The sequence below is a fragment of the Chlorocebus sabaeus genome, chromosome 4 (assembly GCF_047675955.1).
Source record: "Chlorocebus sabaeus isolate Y175 chromosome 4, mChlSab1.0.hap1, whole genome shotgun sequence".
Lineage (NCBI taxonomy): Eukaryota > Metazoa > Chordata > Mammalia > Primates > Cercopithecidae > Chlorocebus > Chlorocebus sabaeus.
This window is the reverse complement of record NC_132907.1, coordinates 36,365,110-36,392,003: the sequence shown is the minus strand read 5'-3', so window position 1 is coordinate 36,392,003 and position 26,894 is coordinate 36,365,110. Positions and strand designations below refer to the sequence as shown.

The window sequence follows — 26,894 nt, the reverse complement described above, 5'->3', positions numbered from 1 at the left end:
TGGTCAGTAGAATAGGCAGTTATGGCTTGGTTGATTTTGAATTTGTCATTCTCTCTGCATGCCTCAGGTCCCTACCCTACTCCCAGGTGAATTATCTGAATAATTTTTTTCCTAAACTTCTCACCTTGCCTATTAAAAGAACAAAAACAATCGACAGCAGAACTGCCAGGAAAGAAATCCATGATATTCTTTTCTTTGAACAAGAGGGCAATTGTGATTGGTGTAGCAATTTGGGTAGTGTGACACGGAGGGGTGGAATAGGTGGTGGAAACTGTGAAGGTGAGTGCCTCCTGGAAATGGCTGTTTTCTTGCCTTTTACACACACATGGGTCCCAGACGATTAAGGGTAATGGTAAACTCCACCTCTACTCATGTGTCTCTTTCTGTCTGTTTCTAGGCGGTGAATAGAATTGCAAAATTCATTCTCTTTTTCTTTTACCCACATCCTTTTAGGATGTTTGCTGGGAATAAGGGAGTATAAAAACAAGGCAAAACCCTGTGCCCACAAAATAGAGCAAAGCTAACTGTCCCCCAAAGCAAGCAAGTTTCTCATGGAGTGGCCAGTAGACGAGCCTCCCATATCCTAAGGTTTCTGGGGTACATCTGATTATTTTCCTTCTTTTCCAGTAAGACACTGTACGTCACTGCAGTTCACCTGAGAACTTTTCTCATGATTCAGCAGAGGATCAAAACAACAAAAAGGAATATATTAGTCTGAAAATTCTGCAGTAGTTAATTGCACAATAATAAGTGGCTTACATATCTTTTCAGCACTAGGCTATGCACAATTCAAGACACAAAGAAGTCTAAGATACATATCTAACCCCCAAGAACTTTATAGTCCAGATTTTAGTTTCCAGACAAGCCTTACGTGAAGTATTCCTAAGTGTAGATATTGCCTTTGTTTACTAACATATATAAGATGGCACATAATATCGTCAATCTACTTTGAGGAAAAAAAGTTGTCAAAAGCTCAGAAATCACTTTGTCTCTGTTTTCTCCTCTCTTGGCAGTCTGAAGTACCAGTGTTGAGTGATTTACTTACCCGCTGCTCCATCATACCACTCTAAAACAATCAATGGCTCCCTATTATGTTAAGGTCTCCCTTTTGAATCAAATTTTATTTCTCTTTAGAAACCATTTTGAATCATGGATGGCAGGTAAATAGTCAGGAGTGGGGGTTGGTGAGAGACTTAGGTTCCTCTAGTTGTCTCTGGTGTTGAGTTTGTTCTAAATCCATGCTTCATATGCTTTTAAAAATATTTTACTTGGCAACATTTGCATATGTGTGCAAGCACACAAGTGCACCCATGCATGCATGTAAATGAAGCAATTTCAGAAAACGAAACTTTTATGTTCAGCACACAGTGATATTCTCTATTCTATTTTAGTTCATGTTTAGTGCTCATTGCAACCATCTTTTGACTTTATTATCTACTCTGGGTCAGAAGCTTAGTGTTTGAAAAATTTTATCTAAAGTTTCCACTGAGTTTATATTTATAAATTCATTTGCTCTAATACTGTGCAGGATGTAGAGAAGATTCCAATATCATAATTCCCCTATTTAAAATGAAGTAGAGATGAATTAACATGCCTAAGGTCACCCAGCTAATTTGGGGCCAAAGCCCCAACATTTCCGCTGTGCCAGGTACCTTTATCCCCGACCCGCAGCCCAGACTCACCAGCACATTGTTGGAACAAAGAGTAGGTGTATGATATAGTTTGGATATTTGTATTCTCCAAGTCTCATGTTGAAATTGATCCCCCAGTATTCAAGGTGGGGCCTGTTGGGAAGTGTTTGGGCCATGATCCTTCATGATCCACTTGGTGCTGTCCTTGCAGTAATGCGTAACTTTTCACTCTATTAGTTCATGAAGGAGCTGGTTAAGAGCATGGCATCTCCTCCCTGCCTACTTGCCACCTCCTCCCACCATGTGATACGCCAGCTCCCCTTGTTTCTGCCATGAGTTAGTTTCCTGAGGCCTCACCAGAAGCCAAGCAGCTGTAGAGCCATGCTTCCTGTGCAGCCTGAAGAACTGTCAGCCAAATAAACCTCCTTTCTTTATAAATTACCCAGCATCAGGTATTCCTTTATAGCAATACAAATGGACTAACAGTATATTAGTTAGATTGTTTCAGGGGCAAATAATAGCAGGTTCAACTAAAATGGCTTAAATAATAACTAGTTATTATTTTAATACGTTTCAAAGTAGGGCTGATTATTTCAGCAGCTCAAACACATCTTTAAAGATTCAAGTTCTGTCTAACTTCTGCTTTGCCAGTTTCAGTATGTTGTCTGTGTAGTCAGATAGTTCCTTTCATATTCTCAAGATGATAGCCTAACCATGACATCTTTGAAAACAATTTCCAAAGCCCAGAAGAAAAAATGTTCTGTTCTGTCTTTTCTTTGTAAGAGTTGGGGATATTTTCCCAGAAGCCAACCTGTGTCTCACTGTCTACAATTGCAGCATGGCAAGCTTGTCCTAACCTAATCACTGGCAAGGGTAGAGAAATTACCATAAAAGGCTCAGAATTAGCTTACAGAACTGAGGAAAGGCTGGATCTCCCCGGAAGACTTGACTTCACAAGATCTGAACAAAATCCCACTTATATATGCCAGGAAGAAAGTGGGGGTGGAGGGTTGGTAATAATTAAGTAGGCAACCAAGTGTGTCTTTAATAACGAGTATGGATAAACATTCCCAGACGGTGAAGTGTCTGTCTCTTACCCTTCCCGTACCCTTTGTTTCTGGGGAGAATGCCTGATTCCTTCAACTTCTATTCCTGTTCCATATTCTTTTTCAGCTGCCTTTGACCCCTTAACTGTCTCAACTCCTCCTTACTTAATGTCTAATCTGTTCTAGGCCAATTAATGCCCTTCCCACCCATTCTTCACCATCAACCTCATTCATTCAGGCAATTACTTGTCTTTCTCTTTTCCTGTTAAATGAATACTTGCTACATGGCAGACACTGAACTAAGCTCTGGAAAAATAATGATACATAAGGCACAGTCCCTACCTCTCATAGCCAAAGGTTGATTTTAAATACTTAATGCACTCCAATATATATACAGAAATTTGACATCTGCTGTTCTGAATGTACAGGGCGGTATTTAGCTCAGCATCCCTAGAAACAGTGTGAAGGAGGGATCAGAGTGACAGACTTTATTTGGGAAGTACAAGCCTTTGGCAGTAGGGGTGAGGACAAAAAGGTCAAGGCAAAATGAAGCAAGTAAGGACAAAGAAATACAGGAAAGTAGGGAAGATGTTTCTATGCTGGCTACTGACTTACAAGGAGCAGCCAAGAGACACTGCAGGTCGCTTGGTAGGCGCTCCTGCTGACATGGAACTGCAGAATCATCCTGATGGGCTTCAAGGGGGAGGCTATGGCTCAGTATAGTCTTGGGAGAGAAGAAGAAATTAATTTACTGGCTCCTTCCCATCTCTAGTTTCCCAGTAGTTAAAGTTAACCCCATGGAGCGTTACCACCACTGAACTTCTGGGTTGTGTCATTTGGCTCTTTGGTGGCCCCTTGTGGTGGTAGATCCCCAGCCATCTTGGGTTGGGATGTGTGGTTTCACACAGTTACAAAAGCAGAGGGGCACTGAGCTGTGTGATTAGCAGAGTGAGCCTGAATAGGGCACCTGAAGACTGAGAAGGTGTTTGATTTCTGTTCATTACATTAATGGTCTTGCAGGGATCCTGTGGATGTAATTTCCTTCTGGTTTGTCTCTCTTTTTACAACACTTAAATCTTTAACCCATGCCTGCTTGTGACGCCATTATTGCCTGATGGTGACTCCCAGTCCCAGGTTTCCTCTGCCGGAGGGAGCTAATAGCTGGCTTCGCTATTCCTTTCTTGCTTGATGGACATTGGCCAAACATGGGATACTACTGTTCCTCAGACTGCCTGTGGCCCTCACTAGGTCATCTGTTGTAACTCCTGCAGCAACAAGTATCCCTTTGATTAAATGCAATACATTAGAAAGGTGGTTGAGATTATTATCTTGCTTCTTAAAAAAAAACAAAAATAGAAAAACATCTCCATGATGCTTTGAACAGTGTTTCTCAAACTTTATGGAGCATACTTATCACCTGGAGTACTTGTTAAAACACAGGTTCTAGGGTCCACTCCTAGAGAGTCTTTTCCTGGAGGCTTGGTCTGGGGCTAGATAATAATCTAACAAGATCCTAGTTCACATTAATTTCAGCTCAAGGACCACATTTTGAGAAGAGTTGGTGTTAGAGGGGAAAGAATAGTCAAATATTAATATCCTTACTTAATTCTTTACTGGCAGCCAAAAAGGAGTACATTGTTTAAAAATTGCACTATCTAGGCCAGGCGTGGTGTCTCACACTTGTAATCCTAGCAATTTGGGAGGCCAAGGTGGGCGGATCACCTGAGGTCAGGAGTTCGAGACCAGCCTGGCCAACATGGCGAAACCCCATGTCTACTAAAAAATTACAAAAATTAGCTGGATGTGGTGGTACATGCCTGTAATCCCAGCTACTCAGGAGGCTGAGGCAGGAGAATCACTTGAACTCAGGAAGCAGAGATTGCAGTGAGCCAACATTGCGCCACTGTACTCCAGCCTCAGTGACAGAGTGAGACTGTCTCAAAAATAAAAAATAAAAATCTCACAATCTAGTGAGAGAAGAAAAAATGTTAAAAAAATACAACATATTTTAGGGGAAATATTATAGGGCTGTGTATAAAATACTAATGGGAAAGGCTTTCTAGACAAAGGTGTATTTAAACTGGATCAAGAGGGATGAGCTGTTTTCCAGGCAGAGAGATGTAAAGGCAAGATGTCAAGGCAGCATTTAGCTGAGGCACAGGGGTATTTATGTGGGGCTGGCGGGAGGAGTTGGGGATGATTTAGTTTGATTAGATCCTTCAGGGCCTTATGCATTACGTTAAGCACCAGGAACCTGGTCCTGTGGGGAACAGAAGGTATCATCAACTGTCCTTGGATACTGTGGCACAAAGGGTCCACCTTCCTTCACTTTCTCCCAGTTTTCCTCAATTTTTTTCTCTCACCTTTGCTTGTTTTCGACTTTTCCAGTTCATTCATTATATATTTTAATCACTGATCCCAGCAATTATTTTTAGAATATAAGTTTTCAAAGATATTCTATGACTACTGCATAATTCCATGTGATACCGGACACGGCTTCAAAAAGCACAGAGGTCGGGGTCAGGGACTGCCTCCTAAGAGTCTTCTATGACGGACAGTTCTCTGGACTGCAGCAGCTGTCCTGAGCTTTGTTCCCCAACCATGAACCACTGACTTCTGCTGGGTAGAGATGGGTGTCAGCACCCAGCCTCTGCTTGACCCACTGTGGCAGGGTGCAGTCGCCTGGCGTTCTCTGCCACTGTCTTCCCAGATGCTGTAACTGAACAGCAGGAAACAGAAACCATCAGTGTTAGAGAGAAAATGAGCAAAGTGTGAAGAAGATGCAAGGTGAGAGACGGTTTGGTTCTCGAATTAATGCAGCCTGGTGGTAAAGCAGTGCTTTGCATGGATGGGTGCTGAGCAAGTGTTTGCCGCTATGCACTTGGTCTGCCTTTTGGTTTAAAAACAAGGAGCGAAGGAAAAGCAACTCTCAGGTGATAGAGCCTTTCAGAAATATGTTTGCATGATTCAGGTCCTGAAACCATGTCTGTTGGCTTGGGATTTGTGAGCACCTGGCAAACACCTTGCTTAAACAGCCACGGTGGTGGAAGGGGCTCCAGCCTAAGCCGGATGCTGCCCACGCTCCATTCCTTTCATTGAGGAATACGTCCTGCAAGAAGTTGCGCTAAGATCTGCCTTGCCCCATGTTGTGAGTCTCCGCCAGGCAGAGGCACGCTTCCCTCTCTGCTCCTTACTTTCTTGACAGCTTCTTTCATTTTCTGTAACTTTTTTAGGTAGTCAGGGGCTCTTTAACTCCAAGTTTCCCACTCAATCTGGAGAATTCTGACCATATAGCAACGCTATGCAGACGTAGGGTGAGTTAACAAATGCATATGATGTAGTATCAGTCACCTAGCTTTGGACTGTAAAATTACTGAAATCTGTAATGAAGGATGGTCAAAGGAGATCAAAGGCAATGCAACAGTCAATTTTGGTCTTCAACAGAAATAGGATGTAGAGATAGCATTAAGAATTCTGTCAAATCTGTAGTTTGCAAGTCATTAGTCTCAGTATTTAGCCTGTGAATAATCTTAACCAAGTCAATTAACCTTCTTGGGCCTCACTTTTCATAGCTACAAAATAGAGTGAATCATAATGCCACTTGTGGACCATAACAGGGTCCTGGAATGGCAGGATGGGGGTTTGCAGCAGGGAGCAAATATGACTCTCACTTTGTAAATTTTCAAGTGCTGTATCTTGTCATTGAAACAGCTAAGTGAGAGCTGGGAATAGATGTTCAGGGATAGCATTGGAACACAGAGGCTTCAGGAAAAAATGCCTCTTTCCCTGTGTTCGCACATAGGAAGTATGGGAGGTCCTGATGACTTCCTCCTGGAGACAATTTCCTCACCTTCCCACATCTCAAAATGTTCAGTGAACATTGTTGGATCTAGATGTTGCCAACCCTGTATGGAAGGTTAATGGACTATTATTTAATATATGCTCTTCCAATATCTTTTTTCGTCTCCATATTTCAAATAATAACCGGGGTTTTTGCAGAGTGGAGAGCAGAAGCAAATGGAGGTCACAACTACCTCTAGTCTGTTTTGTTTTTATTTTTAAGCCTAATCTCATTGGAGAGCAAAAGAAGGAAGGAAGGAGAGAGGAGGAGGAGAGTGGGTTGATAATTAGGAAAAGGAGAGTACTGCTTTTTTGTAGTAATTTCAGTAGGTATGTCTTAGTCTCCTTAGACTTCTATAAGAAAATACCATAAAGTGGGTGGCTTATAAACAACACACATATACTTCTGACAGTCTAGAGGCTGGGAAGTCCAACATTAAGGTTCTGGCAGATTTGGTGTCTGGTGAGGACCTGCTTTCATTTTCACAGATGGCACCTTCTAGCTGAGTCCTCACATGGTGGCTGGGTTGAACAAGGTCCCAGGCCTCTTTTATAAGGGCACTGATCCCATTCATGAGGACTCTGCCTTCATAACCTAATTATCTCCCAAAAGGCCCCATCTCCTAATAGCATCACCTAGGGGTTAGCATTTCAACACAGGCATTCAGACCACAGCAACGTGTAATAAAACACCGGAAGGATAGGCTCTTTTGATGCACACTCTGTGTCAAAGCAGGGCCCCAAACCAGCATATATTCCTGGTACACCACGTGTGGCCAGGAAGCTAAGAGCTGAGGGACTGTAAGGAGCCTCTGCTGAAACCACACAGAGGTCTGATACTCAGATTATGTTGGAAATAAGATAATTTTTACGTTGGGAGAGGAGCTGTGCCACTAATGACAGATAGAAATTCCCAATAGTGTGACTGGCTGGAGCCCTGAGTCCAGATTGTTTTAAAGGAAATAAAGAAAGTAGTATTTCCTGGGTGCACAAATTCAATATTTATACCCATAGCACTGAGTTTGACCTTGAGTATTTGGAGCTGTTGGAGTAGCTGAGTGGGATGTAGTACCCAAATCAGAAGGATGGGAAAACCCAGGTATGATTCCACTGACACAAGGTTGTCCTCGCCTTGGAGGGTTGGTGGTACTCTCTAGCAACAGGGAATGTTTTTGGTTTTGGTTTGTTTTTTGGTGGAATGTTGCTGTTGTGGGTCCAAAGCCGTGTCCTGAGGAAAGGTTTCCAGGTCAGTGATTTTAATGTGAGTTCAGGTCCAACACCACCCAAATCAGCCTAAATCAGCAAGTATGGCAAGTCGGGAAAAGAAGGGAGTTGCTTCCTTAGTTCCATAGTCTCACTTTGGGGTCATGGCTTTGGGGAAGAGAGCTTGATTTTAAAACAGTTATTCCCAGGAAGGCACAAATTTGGCAGCTTTGGGCTATCAGGACTGTTGTGGCAGGAGAAATGGTGGAGAGGCTAAGCATAGATACTCTGTTTAATTACCCTTATTCTGCTGGCATGGTTTGGAGATTATCAGGGGATTAAATTTATGCTGATTTCTTTGCTCTCATTATCATGACAAATGGATTGTTTTGTCATTTAGAAAAAAGTAGAATTTGTGAGGAATAAGCAGAGTTTTTAATTAGCAAAGAGATAGGAAACTCTAAACTCTTTATCCAGGATCTTAGTAAGCTCAAAAACAACAAACAAAGTTCTTAGTATCAAGTTAAAAACTCTTTAATATCTCAAAATATCTTATCAGATTGAATTATATCCAGTATCAATTTGGTGGCTATATTCAACACATATTAAGAACCTACTGTGAACCAGGCATAGTTTTAAGTGCTAGTGATACATTGGTAAGCAAAGAGCTTGCTCTCACGGAGCTGTGGTCTGGTGGGAGAGACAGACAACAAAAACAGCTGCATATATAAATCTGTGAGAAACGTTATCAAGAAAATGGAGCAGGGTTATGAGAATAAAGCTACAGAATGGGGGAGCTCTCACACAGGATGGTTAGCAATGGCTCTGCGGCTCCAGGCCCTACCTACTCTCTCACTTTTCCTCAGTTTCTCCGGATGTCTCAAGCTCATTTATGCCTCAAGATCTTTGCCAATGTTTCCTGTCTGGATTCCCTTCTTCTTCCTATCAACTTTTCCCCTAGTTACTTCTTACAATCCTTCAGAACTCAGATGCAAATCACTTTCTCAAGGCCTCAAGGAAGCCTTCCCTGGCCCTCTGGAATAGATCGAGTTCAGGTTCCTGCTTATTCACCCCACTGAGCTCCTTCATTGTACGGATCACATATATAATTATATGAATATTGAATTGTTTAATGCCTTTGTCCCCTCCAGACTGTAAGCTCCATGAAAGCAAATACGGTGTCTCATTAACTTATTGGTGAATCCTTAAAACTTTGTAGTTTGCAGAGTAGGTAACCGACAAATAATTGTCAAGTGTCTGAATAATTTTCAGTATCCCAGAATATTCAATTAAGTATGGAAGGCCCTTTCCAAAGCTTGCTTAGAAAATACCGTGCTTAAAATTATAGGCCATCTAAGTAATTTTGGTAATTTTAATGTAGCAAAATAACTCAAGTTGGCTTCATTTGGTTATGAATATCAGTACTAACTTACGATGTCACTATTCTCCTTTCATTTCAATCACGTTCAGTATCCTAAGAAACGTGCTGATTGAACTATAAAATGAATAATTTTTTATTTGTAAAATATTGAGTCATAAATAGGCAGAATCAACCCATGCTTTTATTTTCATTGCATATAAAAATTTCATATGAAGGTATTGATGTACAGTACTATCCCCGTGGGCTGTAAGAGAGGCTAAGAAACCACTAAAAGAATCATTTGTAATTCTCACACACAATTTACCACTCTGAAAACATATCCAAAGAAATAAAAACAACTCAAATCAGTTAAGGATGTTTTTGTAATTATAGTGTCCCCTTTGTACTGTTTAAAACAAAAGTAATCAAATTTCTTTGGGCCAGGGCTGCTAAAATCTACAGTTTGTGTCAAAAAATAAAATAAAATAAAATAGGAGGCTCATTTTTCCCAGAAAAAGAATCTTTCCTTTCACTGAAAAGCCACGTGATTCAAGGGCTGGGCAAGTAGTGGGAGGACATTTCCATATTATCCATTATAAATGTTTCCTGCTTTAGGGGCTGGCCATTGTACAAGGTTAAATTTTAAAATTCTAAACAATGAAAGTTTTGCAGACACAAATCTTAGAGGATGGTGAATGCTTTCTGCTATGTAAACTGACATCAGACACAACTTTGTGTTTAAATAGATGGGTTTACATGTATGTAAGGACATTTGGTTTATCTTAGTGGAAGAAAAATTTTAGGATTAAAAAATGGTATTTTCTCTTTAATATATTCTCTTAACATGACAGGAAGCTAATGAATAGATAACCAACACAAGTAAACTCTGGCTCCAATTTCAAATCAAGTTCATTTTCCTATGAGCTCTAGAAGCTAAAAAGACTTTTTAAAAAAAGATTGTTTATAATCACTGGGAAAGAATGTATTTCCCCAGTTGTGTTTCCGAGTTTTTTTTAAAAAAAGGAAATAATCAAATGCAAGTAGCTGAAGTAGCTCCTGATCAACAGATGGCAAACAATCATCACACATGCAGTGCTACTCCCTGGCAAGAAGTACTTAAGAGCTTATGTCTCAAAAGGGTCTCAGAATCTTTCAGAGGTTGTCTGTGGTTTTGTAAAATCTACCTATTGGCAGAATTCTAATCAATTAAAAGCCTGGATGTAAAATGCCCAGCCCTAGCTCCACCATTACCTTTCAAATGCAGCAAAACAGAAGAAAATATTGATTAAAGTTAAGGCACAGCCCTGGGACCAAAGACCTGCAGCTATGGTTTTTAAAATTTATATATCTTTAAGTATTTTATAGTTTTCTTGAATCTTCCATAAACAAGCTCTAAGGTGACAAGACTATATTACAGGAGAAAAGAAAAATGTACAGAGTATGTATACACACCATTCATTCTCTCACCAAGAGTTTCCAAATATATCAACACCATCCCATCATGGGATGATGTTTTAATAAGAACTGATAATTTACAATTAACATTACAGTATGTACATTGCAATAAATACATGGTTGTAAACAGACAAACAAGACTGTATTACAGGTAAGGTCATTTGGTGAGAAAAAAATGCATGGCACAAAAAATAAATAATGCATTCAAAAATTATCATAAAGCTTTCTGTAAAATCCATTTCATTCAAGTTTTTTCTTTCCTTGTCTATAATTTGTTCTATCTACATTATTGTGAATTTTAACCAATATAAAAGAAGACAAAATTAAAACAGCATTATTGTGTTCAGTAACTTGCAAGCTGAAATGCACTGGTTTTACACAAACTTGGACATATTTTTCCCCATACAGTACCCAGATATTGCATTTTCTTATGGCATTTTAGGAAATGTAAAGCCACTTGTAAAAGGATATTCTTTTTTAAAGCAGTGTGTATTTCTGAAGCACACTTTGGCAAGAGAGAAGGGCAAGGGTAAGCAGATTGTACAGTGCATTAGTCCCTGTCTCTTGGATATTGAGCCTTTTCTGCAATTTGATTGTCTGTTAGTGGGTATCTTTACAACGTGGTACCATTAAAAACCAACAAACTGGAAAAAAAAGCCTCTCTTTATTAGTGCAGTTATAAACCCTTTACCCTTTCAGGTCTGGATTTGTTAAGTGACATATTGCTGCTTTTTATTTTATTCATTATTAAAATTCTAGGCACTCTGTGGGGGAAATACTAAGTGTAGGTAGGACAGGAATGAGAATGTTTTGGAAAGAAGAATAAATTCTAGACTCTTTGCCTTTCTTTCTAGACCTCACTCAGGGACAAATAAAATTAAAAGGAAACAAGTTCCCAAATGTTCTTGTGAAACTACTTGGTCAAATATATGTCTTTATTTGAAAGATCACCATCTGATCTTTACAGAGGAAAGAGAGTAGAAACCTTGCAATTAACTAGTTGATTCCTATTCTGCCTTATGTAAAAGATCAGAGTTATAAAGACATAATTTTTATTTCAAAGGATCTAAGCATCAGCCAGATCTCAGGGGACTGTCTTCAGCTTGAGTCATTTCCCTGGCTGATGACTTAGTTTCCAGTCCCTGGAAGGCTCCTTGAGAAGTTCCAAATAGAAATGCTTTTCAGGGTTGTAATTCTTCTTAAATGTTTGATTTTCCACTTGTCAGATACCCACTTTGGCCTCTATCTCAATTCTTGAATATCAACGTGAAAAATGATTATTTGGGCTTTAAAGTCTTCAGAGAGAAGGTAAAGACTTTATTACAAAGACTGACATAGGAATAAAGTCAGAATTAAATGCCCCATGATGCCAACTGCTATAATCAGGTAAACACTGGGAATTAATTTCTAAAACTGTAATACAGTTCCTGGTGATGAAGTCAGCCAAGAGTGAGCTCTAATTTTTTATTTAAGCAGAATTTTTACCAATCTAATATTTTAGGATGCATCACAGTACTAACCCTTTGGTGCCAGTGGCATCATCTTCTTTCCCTCCATGTGTTTCAAGAAGTAGTTCCTCTCTGCAAGATATGCTTATAGATCGAGGATAAGTGATAAAGCAATTCCTGCATGTTATGTGGCTGTCCATTAAGGAAGAGTAGTTGCTATACTTAAAACCATTTCTCAGGTATGTTCCTGATATAGTTCTTAATCCCATAGTGAAATCATTAAAACCAAAGAGGATTAGTTATTGTACTGGTGTTTGTTAATATGTTGTTAATATTCTTAAAAACTGCCTAGTTAGCTGTTTAACTTTTCTCTGTAAACCAAGAGTAAAATCTAGTCATGATATACAACCTCATGGTTGAAATGAATGTTAACCCTAACTTGACTACCTGTTTCTTTTCACTGGTGACAATGGTAGTGATATATTTGACAAGACCTCATCTAGCAAACATGGATAGAGGTTCAAACACACACTAAATTATAAAGCAGCACGAGGTGAAAAACCTTTTTCTTACTATAACTGGCTGTAAAAACAATAAAAATGAGCATGAAATGTGCAGATTATTAGAAAGATATGCACTTGTGAAATGCATGTCTATTGACACAGCAAAACGTTATCAGGAGATACTAAGTAGGAAAACATCTCAAAAACACTGACCAGTTTAGCTACTGGGTATTTATATATCTCCCACTTGCTTCAGACAACACCAGCTGATGACTGAATTCGCATGAAGCTTAAGACATATTTGATATAACACACATTAAAGTATTATAGAACAATTAGTCACTTTGCACACTGAAGAAAAACACTGGTGAAGAGCAACTCTTATCTGGAAAGAGTGAAACAAAATGCAAAGTAAATAATGAAGACTTACTTACAAAAAGGGTTTCCTGCAACATAAAGTTGTTTTTCTGTTGTTTTAAAATATGGAAGTCATTGGTATATAAAACAATGAATCACTACAAATCAGTTAATTGCTATGAACTATAAGGTGCAAGTAAAATTTGTAAATTAGATTTTTATCCAGTGTAGCACAGATTTGTACTGAAAACTTGCAAGTTACTCTTTAGAAAAAAATAACCAGTGGTAGATGAAGTTCTGAACATAGTTTTTTAAATATAATACCTCAATACATTTAATAATAAAAGTAAGCTCTACAAAAAATCTGTTTTACATATCATACAAAATGTAGAGGTCAGTGCAGCTCACTGAACCACACTATTCAGTCATGTATCAGGAAGACTTGACTTGAAATTAGAAAATTATGCAATTTCTGTGGCTCATCCTCCTCCTACTGGTAACAGATGCGTGCTATGTCCTGTTCTTGACATATTTGTTGCTTCGTCCATTAAGTTCACTCTGTGCAATGCCTTTCTTCTGAAAATATTGCAAACAAATAAAAAGAATAGAAACCCCAAGTCCAATCAACTTTTGGGCCGCCTGATGAGCCACACTCTCTTGAAAACAATTTGGAGTAGATTTTATCTGCCTTGTCAGCTCTACCAAGCTGAAATCTTGTTAAAAACGCTGTTCATGAAGATGTCCACCTTGCTCTGATGACATGGAGGTGAAAAAACTGGTTACGATATTCCTGAGCGCCGGACTGAGTAGTCAAGGTCAGTTTTGTTCAATAAACGTCCTGGCAGATGACAGTGAGGTGTGACCGTGGTTGTGGCATGTGACATGCACTTTGGAAACAATTTTTCTGCTAAAAAAAAAAAAAAAGGCATGAAAGTTTTTGCACTGTTACGTGTCAGGAGAACGATCATCTATGACACAGGCTTCAGACTGGCTTTCCTCTTCTTCCCCTACTGCCTCCTCTTCAACCTGTTCATCGAGGGGAATTTCAGTAGACTCCGAGTCTTGAGTACAAAGAGTCTTGGAGTCACTGCAACTAGTGTCTTCTTCCACTTGACTGCCACTGTCCTTTTCTGTGTCTGACTCACCATCTTCCTCTAAAGTTAGTTCAAACTGGAATTTCTCAGTTTGACCCTGCCGGCCCTCTTCTGGGTCATCAGGTGCAGGAGAGGGGCTCTGAGGGATTGTGCTCTGGTACCATTCACGATTGTCCTCCAAAGTGTCCAAAATGTCCTGGGCGTCAGGGTGGACGAGGTCTGCCCATGTCTCCCAGAGGGGATGAACAATATAGTCTATGAAGCCCACCTAGTTAAGAAAAAAATCCAGTATGAGTAAAGGACTTGGGACTAAGAAACAGTGGAAAAGCTTAACTAGATCATGGCCCACAAATAAAATTCTGAACAGAAGACTACTAAATTTAGTTTGGTAAAATTATCACTATTTTCGACAACAGACCATACAAAGTATTGTTACTAGCTGGTCAAAATTAGCTTCTAGAACCCTTGGTTAAAGAGCATGTTCACAGCATAAAAAATTTTCCAGTTGTTGACATGGTAGGGCTTATTTTGGAATCACTAATTTGTAGGTGAATCCAGATAACTGTAATAATACCATATGCTCTATGTATATGAATATATTAAATGAATATAGTCATAATAAACGAATATCTTCTTAGAATATCTATATGACTATATGAATGTAAGTCATAAGAATGAAAGTGTTTTGGATCATAAATACTAAGGTGAAATTGAGCTTGTCAAAAACAAAGTAATTTTAAAAATCCAGTAAAATGCTATCATATGTAATACAAAGTAACCAAATGCTAAAGCGGTAGCTCTGTTATCCCTGAAAACTGTACACTTCATGCATTACCTGTGATTTTTCCACGGAAGCATTGTGCTTGTCACACATGGGGCTTATCTCCATGCCACGTTCCCTCTCTCGGTCTCCTTGGCGGAAGAACTCCTCCATTATCCGGTCTGTCCACTGGCGGTACAGTTGGAGAGGCTTTGTTGGGTTGCTCAGATCTGCACAATGCACCATATTCTGAAGAACCTAAAATAGATGGATGCATTCTCTATTCACTCCTGTTCCTTTTCAAAAAAAAAAAAAATCTAGATATTCACATTGGATGACTGCGACACTTAAAAATACACATGGTGTAAGATTTATTCCAAACAGCTCAACCATGATGTGTCTATGTATGGTTCACACTTGTATTAATAGTTCCAAATTATGCCACTTCTACTGCATCTAAATAGCATAAGAGAAACTGTTTATGTGCATGGTTGACTAGATTCAGAGCTGCTTAATTGGCTGGTTCTGTGGAGTGTTAGTTTTTTAAATTAATGTAGATGCAAATGAAAAGGCCAGTAGAATTTTGCCTGGTTAATTCTCAGGAATAAAAATTTGGATAAAAATCCTGCCTATAATTGCTGAAAGTATAAGGTGGGAGAAAGAAGAAATACATCTTATCAAAGCTGAACACACAGTCATGTGCATATGTGTGTGTGTGTGCGCGTGTGCACACACACACACACACACACAGAGAGCAAACTCTATTAAGGTTTTACCTGAATCCTATCGGAATAATTATCAAGAAGAAGAACTCCAGAGCTTGTCACTTTCTTAGTTTCAACCATAGTCTTCAAATCAGCTAGTAGATTCATGTGTTTTGACATATCTGTTGCAAGTACCTTAAAATACAAAGGGTATATTATTGAGTACAGTTCAGAGAAAACAATTTACACATGAAAATATTATGCAGAATATGAGAATGAAAAAGGAACAAAACAACACTATGCCTTTTAATGACAGTAGAAATTCCTTACTCCTTCTTGGGGGCAGAGTCCTTTCCCCTTTGCTATCAAGTTTTCCTAAAGCCCAGATAAATGTGTGTAATATACAGAAATGCTAGGTACTGACAACCACTTTCATGGTCAAAAATGGGATGACATCTCCATGGATAAGACATCATCACACGTTTTCAAGTTTTTTCCATTGCTTGGACCAGAAAGTAGTTGCTAGACTATGATGAACTGATTCAAGGTTGCTTAAAGACTGCTTCAGAAACAAAATATTCTGGTTAATTTTCTTTTAAAAGACAGATCATTCTTGCCTTTGTAGGTACAAAATTTAACAGAGTAGGTTTTTGAAAGCTAGAGATTTTCCTGTGTCTCATAATCACTGAATAAGATGCATAGAAAAAAGAGTAAAGTCATGGATGTTCTAAATGGCACTGTCTACTGATGAGAAAAGGTGGAAAAAAAATCCATTTGAGCTGTGGCCCACACAATCTTCTTTTGTTAGTCATCTTTCTCTGCCTGCCACCGGACTGGAGGGGCCCAGAAAATAAATGATGAGGGTGAGCTGACATTATTCTCAAGTCCAAACTGCTAGAAGTGAAAAACCTATTACAGAACATCACAGCCAGCATCATGGGCAGCTTCTATAATATAAAGGGCCATAATATGTTTTGAAATGCAGTTCCTTTTACTTAATACTCATCTTGTTCTTATGTCTAAATTATAAACAACTTGCATCACAGTTCTCTCTTTTTTTTTTTTTGCTTTTATCAGCTACTTACAATGTCAATGACCATTTTCCTTAAAGATTGTCTTTGTTTTTTGGTCAAATTCTGGAAAATGTCACAGTTTTCTTCCTGAAGCAATTTAAAGCCCACAGCCAAATGATGGTTCTCTAAGACTGAGGAATCGTTGTACATCAAGGCAAGTTCAGAATCTGAAAAACAGACAAAAGGCCAAAGATCAGCAAAGCTGTTTGTGAGAAGTTTATCTGATTCTTTGAATTCTGGGTTTAGGATGTAATTTCCCCTAAACTTCTCTGCTGCCCTTATCATGTAATTTCCCCTGAACTTCTCTGCTGCCCTTATCATTACATGACAATATCCAGGAGAGAATAAATCGGATAACATAAGAGCAGGAACACTGGAATGAATCTTGGGGAGTGAATTCTAATGCTACTAACATGTGGCAGGCCATTTCACTCTGTAGGGCTCAGCTTCCTCTAATGCGAAAGAATTGGATCTTTAACTTCTCCTCTAGAGTTACCATGAGCTCAGTAGAATATGACATTCTTCTTAGTATCTATAACATATCCAAAGAATAAGGTTTTGTATTCCTGAAAACTGTGAATTATCTATGCTGCAATATATAAAGTGAGGATCACGTGATACAGGATTGTTTGTACTCAAAGAAGGTACAAGAACAATCATATGAACAAGTTTAGATTTGCTCATTTGCTCATGTATAGCTCTGAAAGTCTAAACTTTATTCATCGTTTTCCATTTTCTTTTCCAAGTATCGTGGCAGTCATTGTATACTGTACAGGGATATTGCTCTTCCTGCCTGCTTGCTCATAGCGTCACACAGAGATGTTGTGTTTGGCTGTCTGTATACCCTCTGGTGAAGATTCTGCCACTCTCTCCCTACTATCCTGGACCTGTGAATTTTAGGCAGGGAGAGACTCTGCCTCTCTCCGACTTCTTGTAAATAGCAGACCCAGATCTACAAGATAATCATTAAAAAACTTTTGATGCTTTATTCTCTTTCTATTCACTGCAAAGACTAAAAGCAAATCCGAGGCAGGAGTATTGCTTAAGCCCAGGAGTTCAAGACCAGCCTGGTCAACATAGGGTAGACCTCACCTCAACAAATAATAAAACATTATCTGCGGATGGTGGTGTGTGCTGGTAGTCCCAGCTACTTGGGATGTTGAGGTAGAAGGATTGCTTGAGCCCAGGAGTTCAAGGCTGCAGTGAGCCATTATATTGTGCCACTGCACTCCAAGTTAGGCGACAGAGCAAGACTCTATTTCAAAAGAAAAGAAAAGAAAAAGCCTAAAAGCACATGTATTTGATCTTTTTTCTGACGAATGCACAGAAAATATATTTGGAAATATATATCCTTTTCTAAGAAATACCCAATACTATTCAATGGCTCTTTTAATGGAGCTAGGAAGGAGAGGAGAGGCTTAAGACATTTTCAGCTGGGAAATTCTATTATTTTATTGGAACTATAGAAATACAAATTTGCACACTTAAATTTCTGCTCCCAAACTACAGGAACAGAGCTGTTTAGTAGGGAGTAGGTTTGTACATTTTTTTGTTTTGTTTTGTTTTCTTTAGATAAAACAATAGTGTTTATTTTTTAAAAGGCAGTTTCTGGTTAACTTTTACAGTGTCTATAAATGCCTTTATGAACCTTTATCTACAGACAGGTAAGCATATAGAAAAGAAAATTTTAAAACTCTATAGGATCTTAGCCCATATTATTGTATTTCTGCAGTAGAATCAAATAAACATATATTGAAAGGAAGTCATAATTATTAGATAATAATTATTAGAGTTCGTTTAAGGGAGGAAATATGCATGTAGACAAGGAGTGTTAACAGAATTGACTTACCCTTACAAAAACCCTAATTGGCTTATATGAAGCCGAAGGTGAAGGAAATTAAGACTATTGACCCTGCAGAAGAATATGATGATGAGCTGTTCCTTCAAGGAAAAGGGTGATCTGTTGTACGGAAGTTGCAACAAAGAGTCTGAGTTCCACTGGATATAAGTAGGGCCTAACACTTAAGAGTTCAGATTGGCCAGAAAAGCCAGGAAAGGATGCCTTAGTGGACTGGCAGGCCTCCACAGCCTCTTCCATCTCAGATGCTGTTACAGGAAAGTGGTGGTGACTGTTGATTTTTAAATGAACAAATGTTAGCATTTAAGAAACTGAATCTCAAGGAAGTTATTTAACTTTCTACTCTTCTTTAGGACTGAAGGCATATGGTCACATTTAAATTGGGAGGTAGGATTCTGCAGCTCCTCAGCAGATTTTCACCAAAGACACTAATCCATTACTTATAAGTGGAGTCCTTGAAGATTCAGGAATGATCAGAAAGTTGCTGTCATCTTTTGGTACAATGCACACAGCACAGAGGGGCAAAGAGGTTAGCTTATATAACATTTTTGTTGAAACCCTTTCATCTTCAAGCCCAATATGTCACCTCTTCCATCAAGTCTTTTTTAATTACCAGACAAAACTGCCCACTTTCTCCTATAATCTCCTATACTACTTTGTACCACCCATTTAGCATGTATCACATTCTACCTTTTTTGTCTTTATCTCTACAAATCTTTTAATTGTTTCCTCCCCAAACCCTCCCGGCCTACTTAGAGACTTAAGCCCCTACAAAATATTAAAGGTTATTAATTTAATATGTTTGGTTATCTGGCTTCCCCTAGGCACTTCAATTATTTCAAACTTACAAAGTACAAACAGGAATACAGTAAGGCACAACATTTAGAGGGTTTAGGTGTCATTGTGTTAAATGGTTTATCTGAATTCTCTCATTTAATCCTCATAACTCTTTTAGGAAGATACTATTTTTGTGACATTTTATGGCCATGTTCCATTCATGGATCGCATGGAGCCATATAGGTGGGAATCAAGTCTTTGTGTCCTTGGGATAGGCTGGGGGATAGAAAATGTCCCTTGGGGACATCTTTTATATACACAAATATTTACATAGACATACTCATATAATCCTGTACAAATGAAGAAAATGAACATCAGAAAAGGTAAGTAACTTTGCCAGCATCACTTAGCCAGTAAGTGCTGGGGTCAGCACTACCTTATACTGACTATGATTACAAGTAGTACCTTATAAATAGAGGTGAAAACTTGAGCAGTGAACACTAAACATGAACCAGGAAATCAATACAATCCACTCAGTGCCTGGCACACACTTATAAAGACAACTTTATAAGCATTTGTTATTTTTTGAGAGGCCACGCATACCTTTACAAACTCAAAGTCATCATTTTATTATATATAGAGCAATTGTGTTCATCTGTTACAACTACCCTGGATCATCAAGAATAAATTAAATTATGCTCAACATATGCTACTACTGAAGGCAGGAAGACCACTTTTATTTTGTGTCCCTCCCTTCTGAGTTCTAATGAAATGGGGGTAAGGGTGGGCAGGTACTACCACATAACTGAAAACATGTACTTCATCTGTCCTAGTCTTTTCTCCTTCTGTGTTAATCATGGTTCTCCAGAGAAACAGAACTAATAGACATATGTATGAGTGTGTGTGTGTGAGAGACATATTTATTTATTATAGGAATTGGCTCAGGCAATTATGGAGTCCAAGTCGTCCCACATCTGCAAAGGTGAACCAGGAGAACCAGGAAAGCAAGTCCAAAGGCCAGAGAATCAACCAGGAACCCTGATGTTAGAAGCAGGAGAATATGTATGTCCCAGGTCAGAGAAAGCAAATTGCCCTTCCCCTCAAGTTTTGTTTTGTTCTTCTCTTTGAGGTTCTCAATGGATTGACTGATCCCTGCCAACAATGGTAAGGACAATCTTCTTTAATCAGTCTACCAATTCAAATGCTAATCTCTTCCAGGAACACTCTCACAGACGCACCCCAAAATAGTGTTTTACCAGATATCTGGGCATCCCTTAGCCCAGTCAAGCTGATGCAGAAAATTAACCATTACAAATTCCGCCCCTTGTCACCCTGGTACCCATAAGCATCTCCTTTAACCATATTTAATCTCCATAAGGTCATAATTCTACCAAAATGCTATAACTATCCTGCATACAACCAAAAACACACTAACACATTCCCCAGAAGTGAAAGTAAAGTTTGAGTAATGTTTACTCTTATCCTGACATCCTATAACTTAAATACTATGATATAAAATAAATACTTAAATACTAATATAAAGTTAATACCTCTTATGTTATATAAATGAAGACATATGCTTAATATATGTATATATACATATAAATGCATTCATAAGAAAATACTCATGGCAATTATAGTCCTTATTGCTATAACTGGTCACATGGTCATAGCTGGTATTTATAATTACCTTCTTTTACTACTCATTCTGTATTCCCTTTGCCTTCAGCCAGCACCTCAGCTGGTCATGATTCTTTACCTGGTGGGGTGACCCAAACCTTCATTCCTGAAGGGTCTGGGCTATTAGTAGTCCTGTCTGGATTGGGTTATTTTGTGCTGACCTTAATTACAGGGCATGGTAATATTAAGGATGCCCTCAGGGATCTCCTTATTCCACACATACTCTTCCTTACCTTCGTTGTGGAGTAGTAATCCAAATACCCCTTGGTAGTTAGGATCAGTCACCCCAGTCAACACCGTAACTAACTCCCTTATTGGATGATTGAATCAGATGTATAAGGAGCTCAAAGTGGCTAGGTCTTAACTTCCAATTCAATGGAATCACTGTTATGTGTGCTGGTAGAAGCATTCCTCCTTCTGAAACTAAGACCTCTAGGCTAGCAGCACATAAATTTGCAGGAACAGGAAGCAAACTTTGCTAGTGGGTCACTGGGGGTAATTATGAGTGGTAACACTCCGATTTCCAGCCACTGATTCCTGGACCCATGAATTCTGGTTATGGGAGAAATAGCATTTCTGGCCTTCTGGAGAACCTTGCCCCAACCCTGCAAGGTATTGCCTCCTAGCTGAGTAACTGAGTCTTCAAAAGGCCACTCTACCAATTTATTAAACCAGCTGATTGAGGATGTTAGGGAATAGGGTAAGGCTAGGGATTTCCATGGGCATGAGCCCAATGCAGCTCTTCTTTGCCAGTAAGGTGAGTTCCTGGTTAGAGGCAATGCTGTATGCAATACCATAGTTTTGGCAGAAAAACTGTGCAGGGAAGGCACATCTGTTTCCAGAGAAAGTGCCTTTTCCACTAAGGACAAAATGCTACCCCTTCCACCATGGAAGTGGTCCAATGTAATCAACTTGCCATCAGGTAGCTGGCTGATCCCCCCAAAATTCTGTTATATGGGGGTTTAGTGTTGGTTTATGCTGCTGGTGGATTGGGCACTTAGCAATAGTCATAGCCAGGTCAGCCTTGGTGAGTGGAAGTCCATGCTTCTAAGCCCATATATAACCTCCATGCCTGCCACCATGGCCACTTTGTTCTTAGCACATTGAGTGATGACGGGGTGGTTAGGGAAAGAAGCTGACTAGTATCTACAGAATGGGTCATCCTATTCACTTGGTTATTAAAATCCTCCTCTGCCAAGGTCACACTTTGGTGAGCATTCACATGAGACAAAAATAGCTTTACTTTTTGGTCCATTCAGAGAGATCATTCACATATCTCTTCCCCAAATTTCTTTTTCACCAGTTTTCCAATCATGTTCCTTCTAAGTCCCTGCCTATCCAGACAAATCATTGGCTATGGCCCATGAACTGGTATATAATTGCACATATGGCCATTCCTTCTTCCAAGCAAAGTGAACAACCAATCACCCTGCCTAAAGTTCTTCCCACTGGAAAGACTCCCCTTCACCACTGTCCTTCAGGGATGTCCCAGAGAGGGGCAGTAGTGCTGCTGCAGCAGCTGTATACTTCCAGTGGTACCTGCATATCACACACAACCATCTGTAAACGAGGCCCTCTGTCAACTACTTGCAGGGAACTTTCCATGCGACCACATGCGTAGGCTGGAAGAAAGACAGCAGTGTAATTAATAGGAGTGGTATTAGGGCCACTTTTTTATGTAACTTGTGCCTTCAGTGTCTGCTAGGACCTGATAGATCGTGTATTACACCACTTTTATTTGATGATGAAATGTCGTACATGCCCAACGTATGGCCTGGCACGTTAGATAACTCCCTATTATGATGGGCAGACAGCTCAAACCACATGGAAACTTGGTGGCCCATGGTCAATCAGTATCTCCTAAGGCCCAGCAGCAGGCCTATATCTGTGTCTCAAAAGGAGAGTAGTTATCTTTCTTTGGATGATGGCAGGGTCTTGCTCCAGAGTCTGTGCTGTGATTCACACAGAGGGTTCTATCAAAGGCTCCAAACAACATTCCTATCTGCCACTGACATTCCAAGCACCATTAAATCTGCTGGATCATGTGGCCCATGTGCAAAGCAGCTTGCACAGCAGGCTGGACCTGTTGCAGAGCCCCACTCAAAACTAGGAGTTTTTCTGACACTCTCTTGTTCTGTGCCCCATTTAAACTAGCAGCTTTTCAGCTCACTTAGTAAATGAGCCAGAATAACACACACAAAGGAATACATTGCCTCCAAAATCCAACTAAGCCCACTAGGTTTTGTGCCTTTTTGTGTCGTATGATGGAGTCCATATGGCAGATGACAGCCAACATTAAGACCTGGAGCTGAAACAGTTAAGACTGGGGCAGACACTATAGATATGTATCCTGTAAGTAAGACTTACACTCACTGTTCTTACAGCTTAGCTAGGCTTAGCCTTGAGTTAGAAAATGACAGCATGCTACACTATGTCTCTAAGTTACAAGTGAAATAAACATAAGTCTTCAAAAGGACTTCAGAAACAAACATTTCTCCATGAAATGACAGAGGTAAGTGGTGGTTTTAACTTAATATTTAGTTACCAAGGAAACCACCTCATTCATCACTCCACTCATCCACTCTCTCTGCCCTCACCCTGCATTATGTTCCTCCATAGCACTTAGTACTATCACATGCCACAAATTCACTTATCATGCTCTGCCTTTTCTAGCAGAATGCCAGCTCTCAAGAGCCAGGGATTTGTCTTGTCCACCCATGTGTTCCGAGTGCCCGGAACAATATTTATTATAATATTTAGTAGGCTTGCAGTTCATTTTTGTTGAATAAAATAATCTCTGTAGCTATATCTATATAATCACATTTGATAAAAATGAGTTTATCCTTATTTTGAAGGTGTGGGTTTATACAGAAAAATAAAATTCTACATATAATCTACTAGTGTAGCTATGAAAATTTTAATTTCAAAATAAGAGTAGAGAAATAAAAAAGTGTATACTGACAGCTAGATCATCTTAACCTTAATATAATGAAATGCCTCTGCTCTTGGAAACCAAAAACCATATGCTTTGAATGTATCACTAATGTGAATAAATCTTTCTGCCCCAAACTTAGGCATCTTTGCTATTAACAAAAATAATTCATTTTCCAAGTAAAATTTAATGCTATATTCTGTACTTTTGATACTATTTTTTTCAGAAAATAAAGCTAAGTTAAATATACCCTCCAGCATTTTACATTCAAAATTTCATGATGCTATTTACATTTTATGGATTTGTTTATTTATTTATGTATTTTTTTGAGATAGAGTTTCACTCTTGTTGCCCAGGCTGGAGTGCGATGGTATGATCTCGGCTCACTGCATCTTCCACCTCCCGGGTTCAAGCGATTCTCCTGCCTCAACCTCCTGAGTAGCTGGGATTACAGGCATGCACCACGATGCCTGGCTAATGTTTTTGTTTTTGTTTTTGTTTTTTGTAAGTAAAGACAGGGTTTTACCTTGTTGGCCAGGCTGGTCTCGAACTCCTGACATCAGGTGATTCACCTGTCTTGGCCTCCCAAAGTGCTGGGATTATAGGAGTGAGCCACTGCACCTGGTCTATGGATTTATTTATATGCGTTGTCCTTAAAAAAAATTTATGCAGCTTCCTACCTGAAATTTCAATTTCTCTAAATCCTGTTCACAGTCCCCACACTCAAATCATTTAGTATAGCTTCACCAACTCTACCAGGTAGAAAGTCTCTCTCTGCTTGCAGTACCTCCAGCATGCTTTCAGTGAGTGTAAATACGATTAGCATAAAATCATGTGGCACCTAAAGCTAAAACAACTGAAATAATTAAGAAAAACGAAGAGCACATGTAAGAAGCAGGAGGCTTAACTGCAATGGGAACCAGCCAAGGGAATTCCCAGCACCCCTCACGTGCCTTAAGCTCTCAGTGCTTCCGTAGCTTCGTTAAAGTCAGACAAGTAACCAACTATGGGTTTATAAATTCGATAATCAGAGGTCTTTAGAATTCTTTATCAAGAGAAATATGGATTCGGCTGCAGGCTTTGGACAGGATGGCAGCTCCAGTTCTGAGCCAAGAGCTGAGAATGTGCTGGCTTGACAAACGGATGCTCAAGCCATCCATAAAAGATAAAATATAAAAAGTCAAAATTTAAAAAAGGTTTACTGCAAACTAAAAATAAGCACAAATTTTGATAAAATATTTCATGAGGCTACATATTACAAGTTTACAAGTTATTGGAAGGACTCCTCTACTGCATGCTGGGAAGATAATTCTGTCTTATATGATCCCTAGCCAAACTAAGCTAACTAAGGCAGTAATTTTGATAATGCCCCGGGGCTCTGAGCAACCCTAGGATACTTTCCTGTACAAAGTGACAATGCTGATTCATTCCCTCAGGAATAACACAGCCTCATCATACCTCACCCTCAAAAAAACCCTTAGCAATCCAAAGCTACTCTGGCAACTGTGAACTTCCCTATGTTGCTTTGGTCACACAGAAAGGAGATCATCACAATATTACTAAATAACAAAGAATTTGCAGAAGCAGGATTCGTTATCCTTCCATCCCAGGCAGGTCACCAGCAAAATGACTTTAAACAGACATCCTAAGGAGATAAAATTATCTTCTTCAATTTCCTCCACTATTTCATTGGTTCTCAAACTTTAGAGTATCAGATTCATCTGTAGATTGAGGCCTTGTTAGCTTAAATGGCAGACTGCACAGGGACCCTGATGCCCACCAGGGTCCTCCAGGTGCCAGCCAAAGCCCAAGTGCCCTTTAAGGCAGGGGTCCCCAATCCACCCACAGGCCGTGGACCAATATCAGTCTGTGGCCTGTCAGGAACTGGACTGCATAGCAGGAGGTGAGCAGCAGGCAAGCCCGCATCAGTACTGCCTGAGCTCCGCCTCCTGTCAGATCAGCAGGGACGTTAGATTCTCCTAGGAGCGTGAACTCTACTGTGAACTGCTCATGCAAGGGATCTAAGTTGTGCATTCCTTATGAGAATCTAACTAATGCCTGATGATCTCAGGTGGAACAATTTCATCCCAAAACCATTCTCTCCCTACTCCCCCAGTTTATGGAAAAATTGTCTTCCACAAAACCGAGTCCCTGGTGCCAAAAACACTGGGGACTGCTGCTTTAAGGGCTCAAAAGAATGAAGAATAGAGCAGGTCCTCATTATTCTTAAAAAATACATCAGAGTACTTGGAAGACAGTGACTTTTCTATCAGTTGTTTTAATTTGTTCTCTAAATCTACTCTTAATTCTAAGGGAACATATAATATGGTATGTAATAGAATGCAAAGAAAACATACCAGTCTGAATGTTTGGTGATTACATATATATATACACACACACACACACACATACATATACATATATATATATATCTTAAACACAAAAATTAAACATTTTATATATTTACTAAAAATTAATAAAATTCAGAATATCCCAAGACATGCATAAGCATCAAAATAACAAATCAGGCCAGGCTCATGTAAAGTGCCAGCATGCAGCATGCACTGTATTGCATGACCTCCCTGCTCTTCTCAGAAAGGACATCATGAACCCTCCCCACTGATACAATGTAAATGCAGGGAGCTGCATCCAATGTGTATTAATATTTACATGTATGCTTTGATGAGTTCTAAAAGTACCCCATTATAGGTACTCATAGGTAGGTAGAACATGAAATGTTATCCTGTCTAATCTGGATAAATAAGTCCCTAAACTAAACTTCTAAAAAAAATACTTGGCTAACCACACATCTCAGGAAATCCCTGACTTTTCCAATCCTCTACATGGATGAGTCACTACAGTATATTTTGCTATAGGATAGTCCAGAGGCCATTACAAGATATAAAAATAGGTGAATAATCCTAAAACTCTGAATTAAATCTCTCAAAGCAAGGTTACCTTTACATTCCTTCTTTAAATCTAGATACAGCAAAGACAGGAAATGAATGGTGAATATATAAATAATTCTATAGCTAGATTGTTATAGGCATGAGAAGACTATTATCCACAGACTCAAGCAAACATAAAAGGTGGACTCTTAAACATACAACAGTTTCAACAACTTTGCATAGTTTTTATATATAAAAGTGAATTTATGATGTTAATCTACCATA

The 26,894-nt window shown here is 39.2% G+C and overlaps 1 protein-coding gene across 9 annotated transcripts in view; it reads right to left on the bottom strand.

The window, feature by feature from the left end:
• Positions 1-8,680: 8,680 nt before the first annotated feature.
• Positions 8,681-26,894, bottom strand: part of PDE4D (phosphodiesterase 4D) — an 814,938-nt gene continuing 796,724 nt past the window's right edge. For all 9 annotated transcript variants that reach the window (XM_073014747.1, XM_073014754.1, XM_073014750.1 and 6 more), the window contains 4 exons: positions 16,487-16,641; positions 15,474-15,596; positions 14,773-14,955; positions 8,681-14,205 (listed from right to left, as the gene is read on the bottom strand). In XM_073014747.1, the coding sequence (XP_072870848.1) occupies positions 13,789-14,205; positions 14,773-14,955; positions 15,474-15,596; positions 16,487-16,641 (878 nt within the window). In that variant the 3' untranslated portion in view covers positions 8,681-13,788. The remainder of the gene's footprint in view (positions 14,206-14,772; positions 14,956-15,473; positions 15,597-16,486; positions 16,642-26,894) is intronic.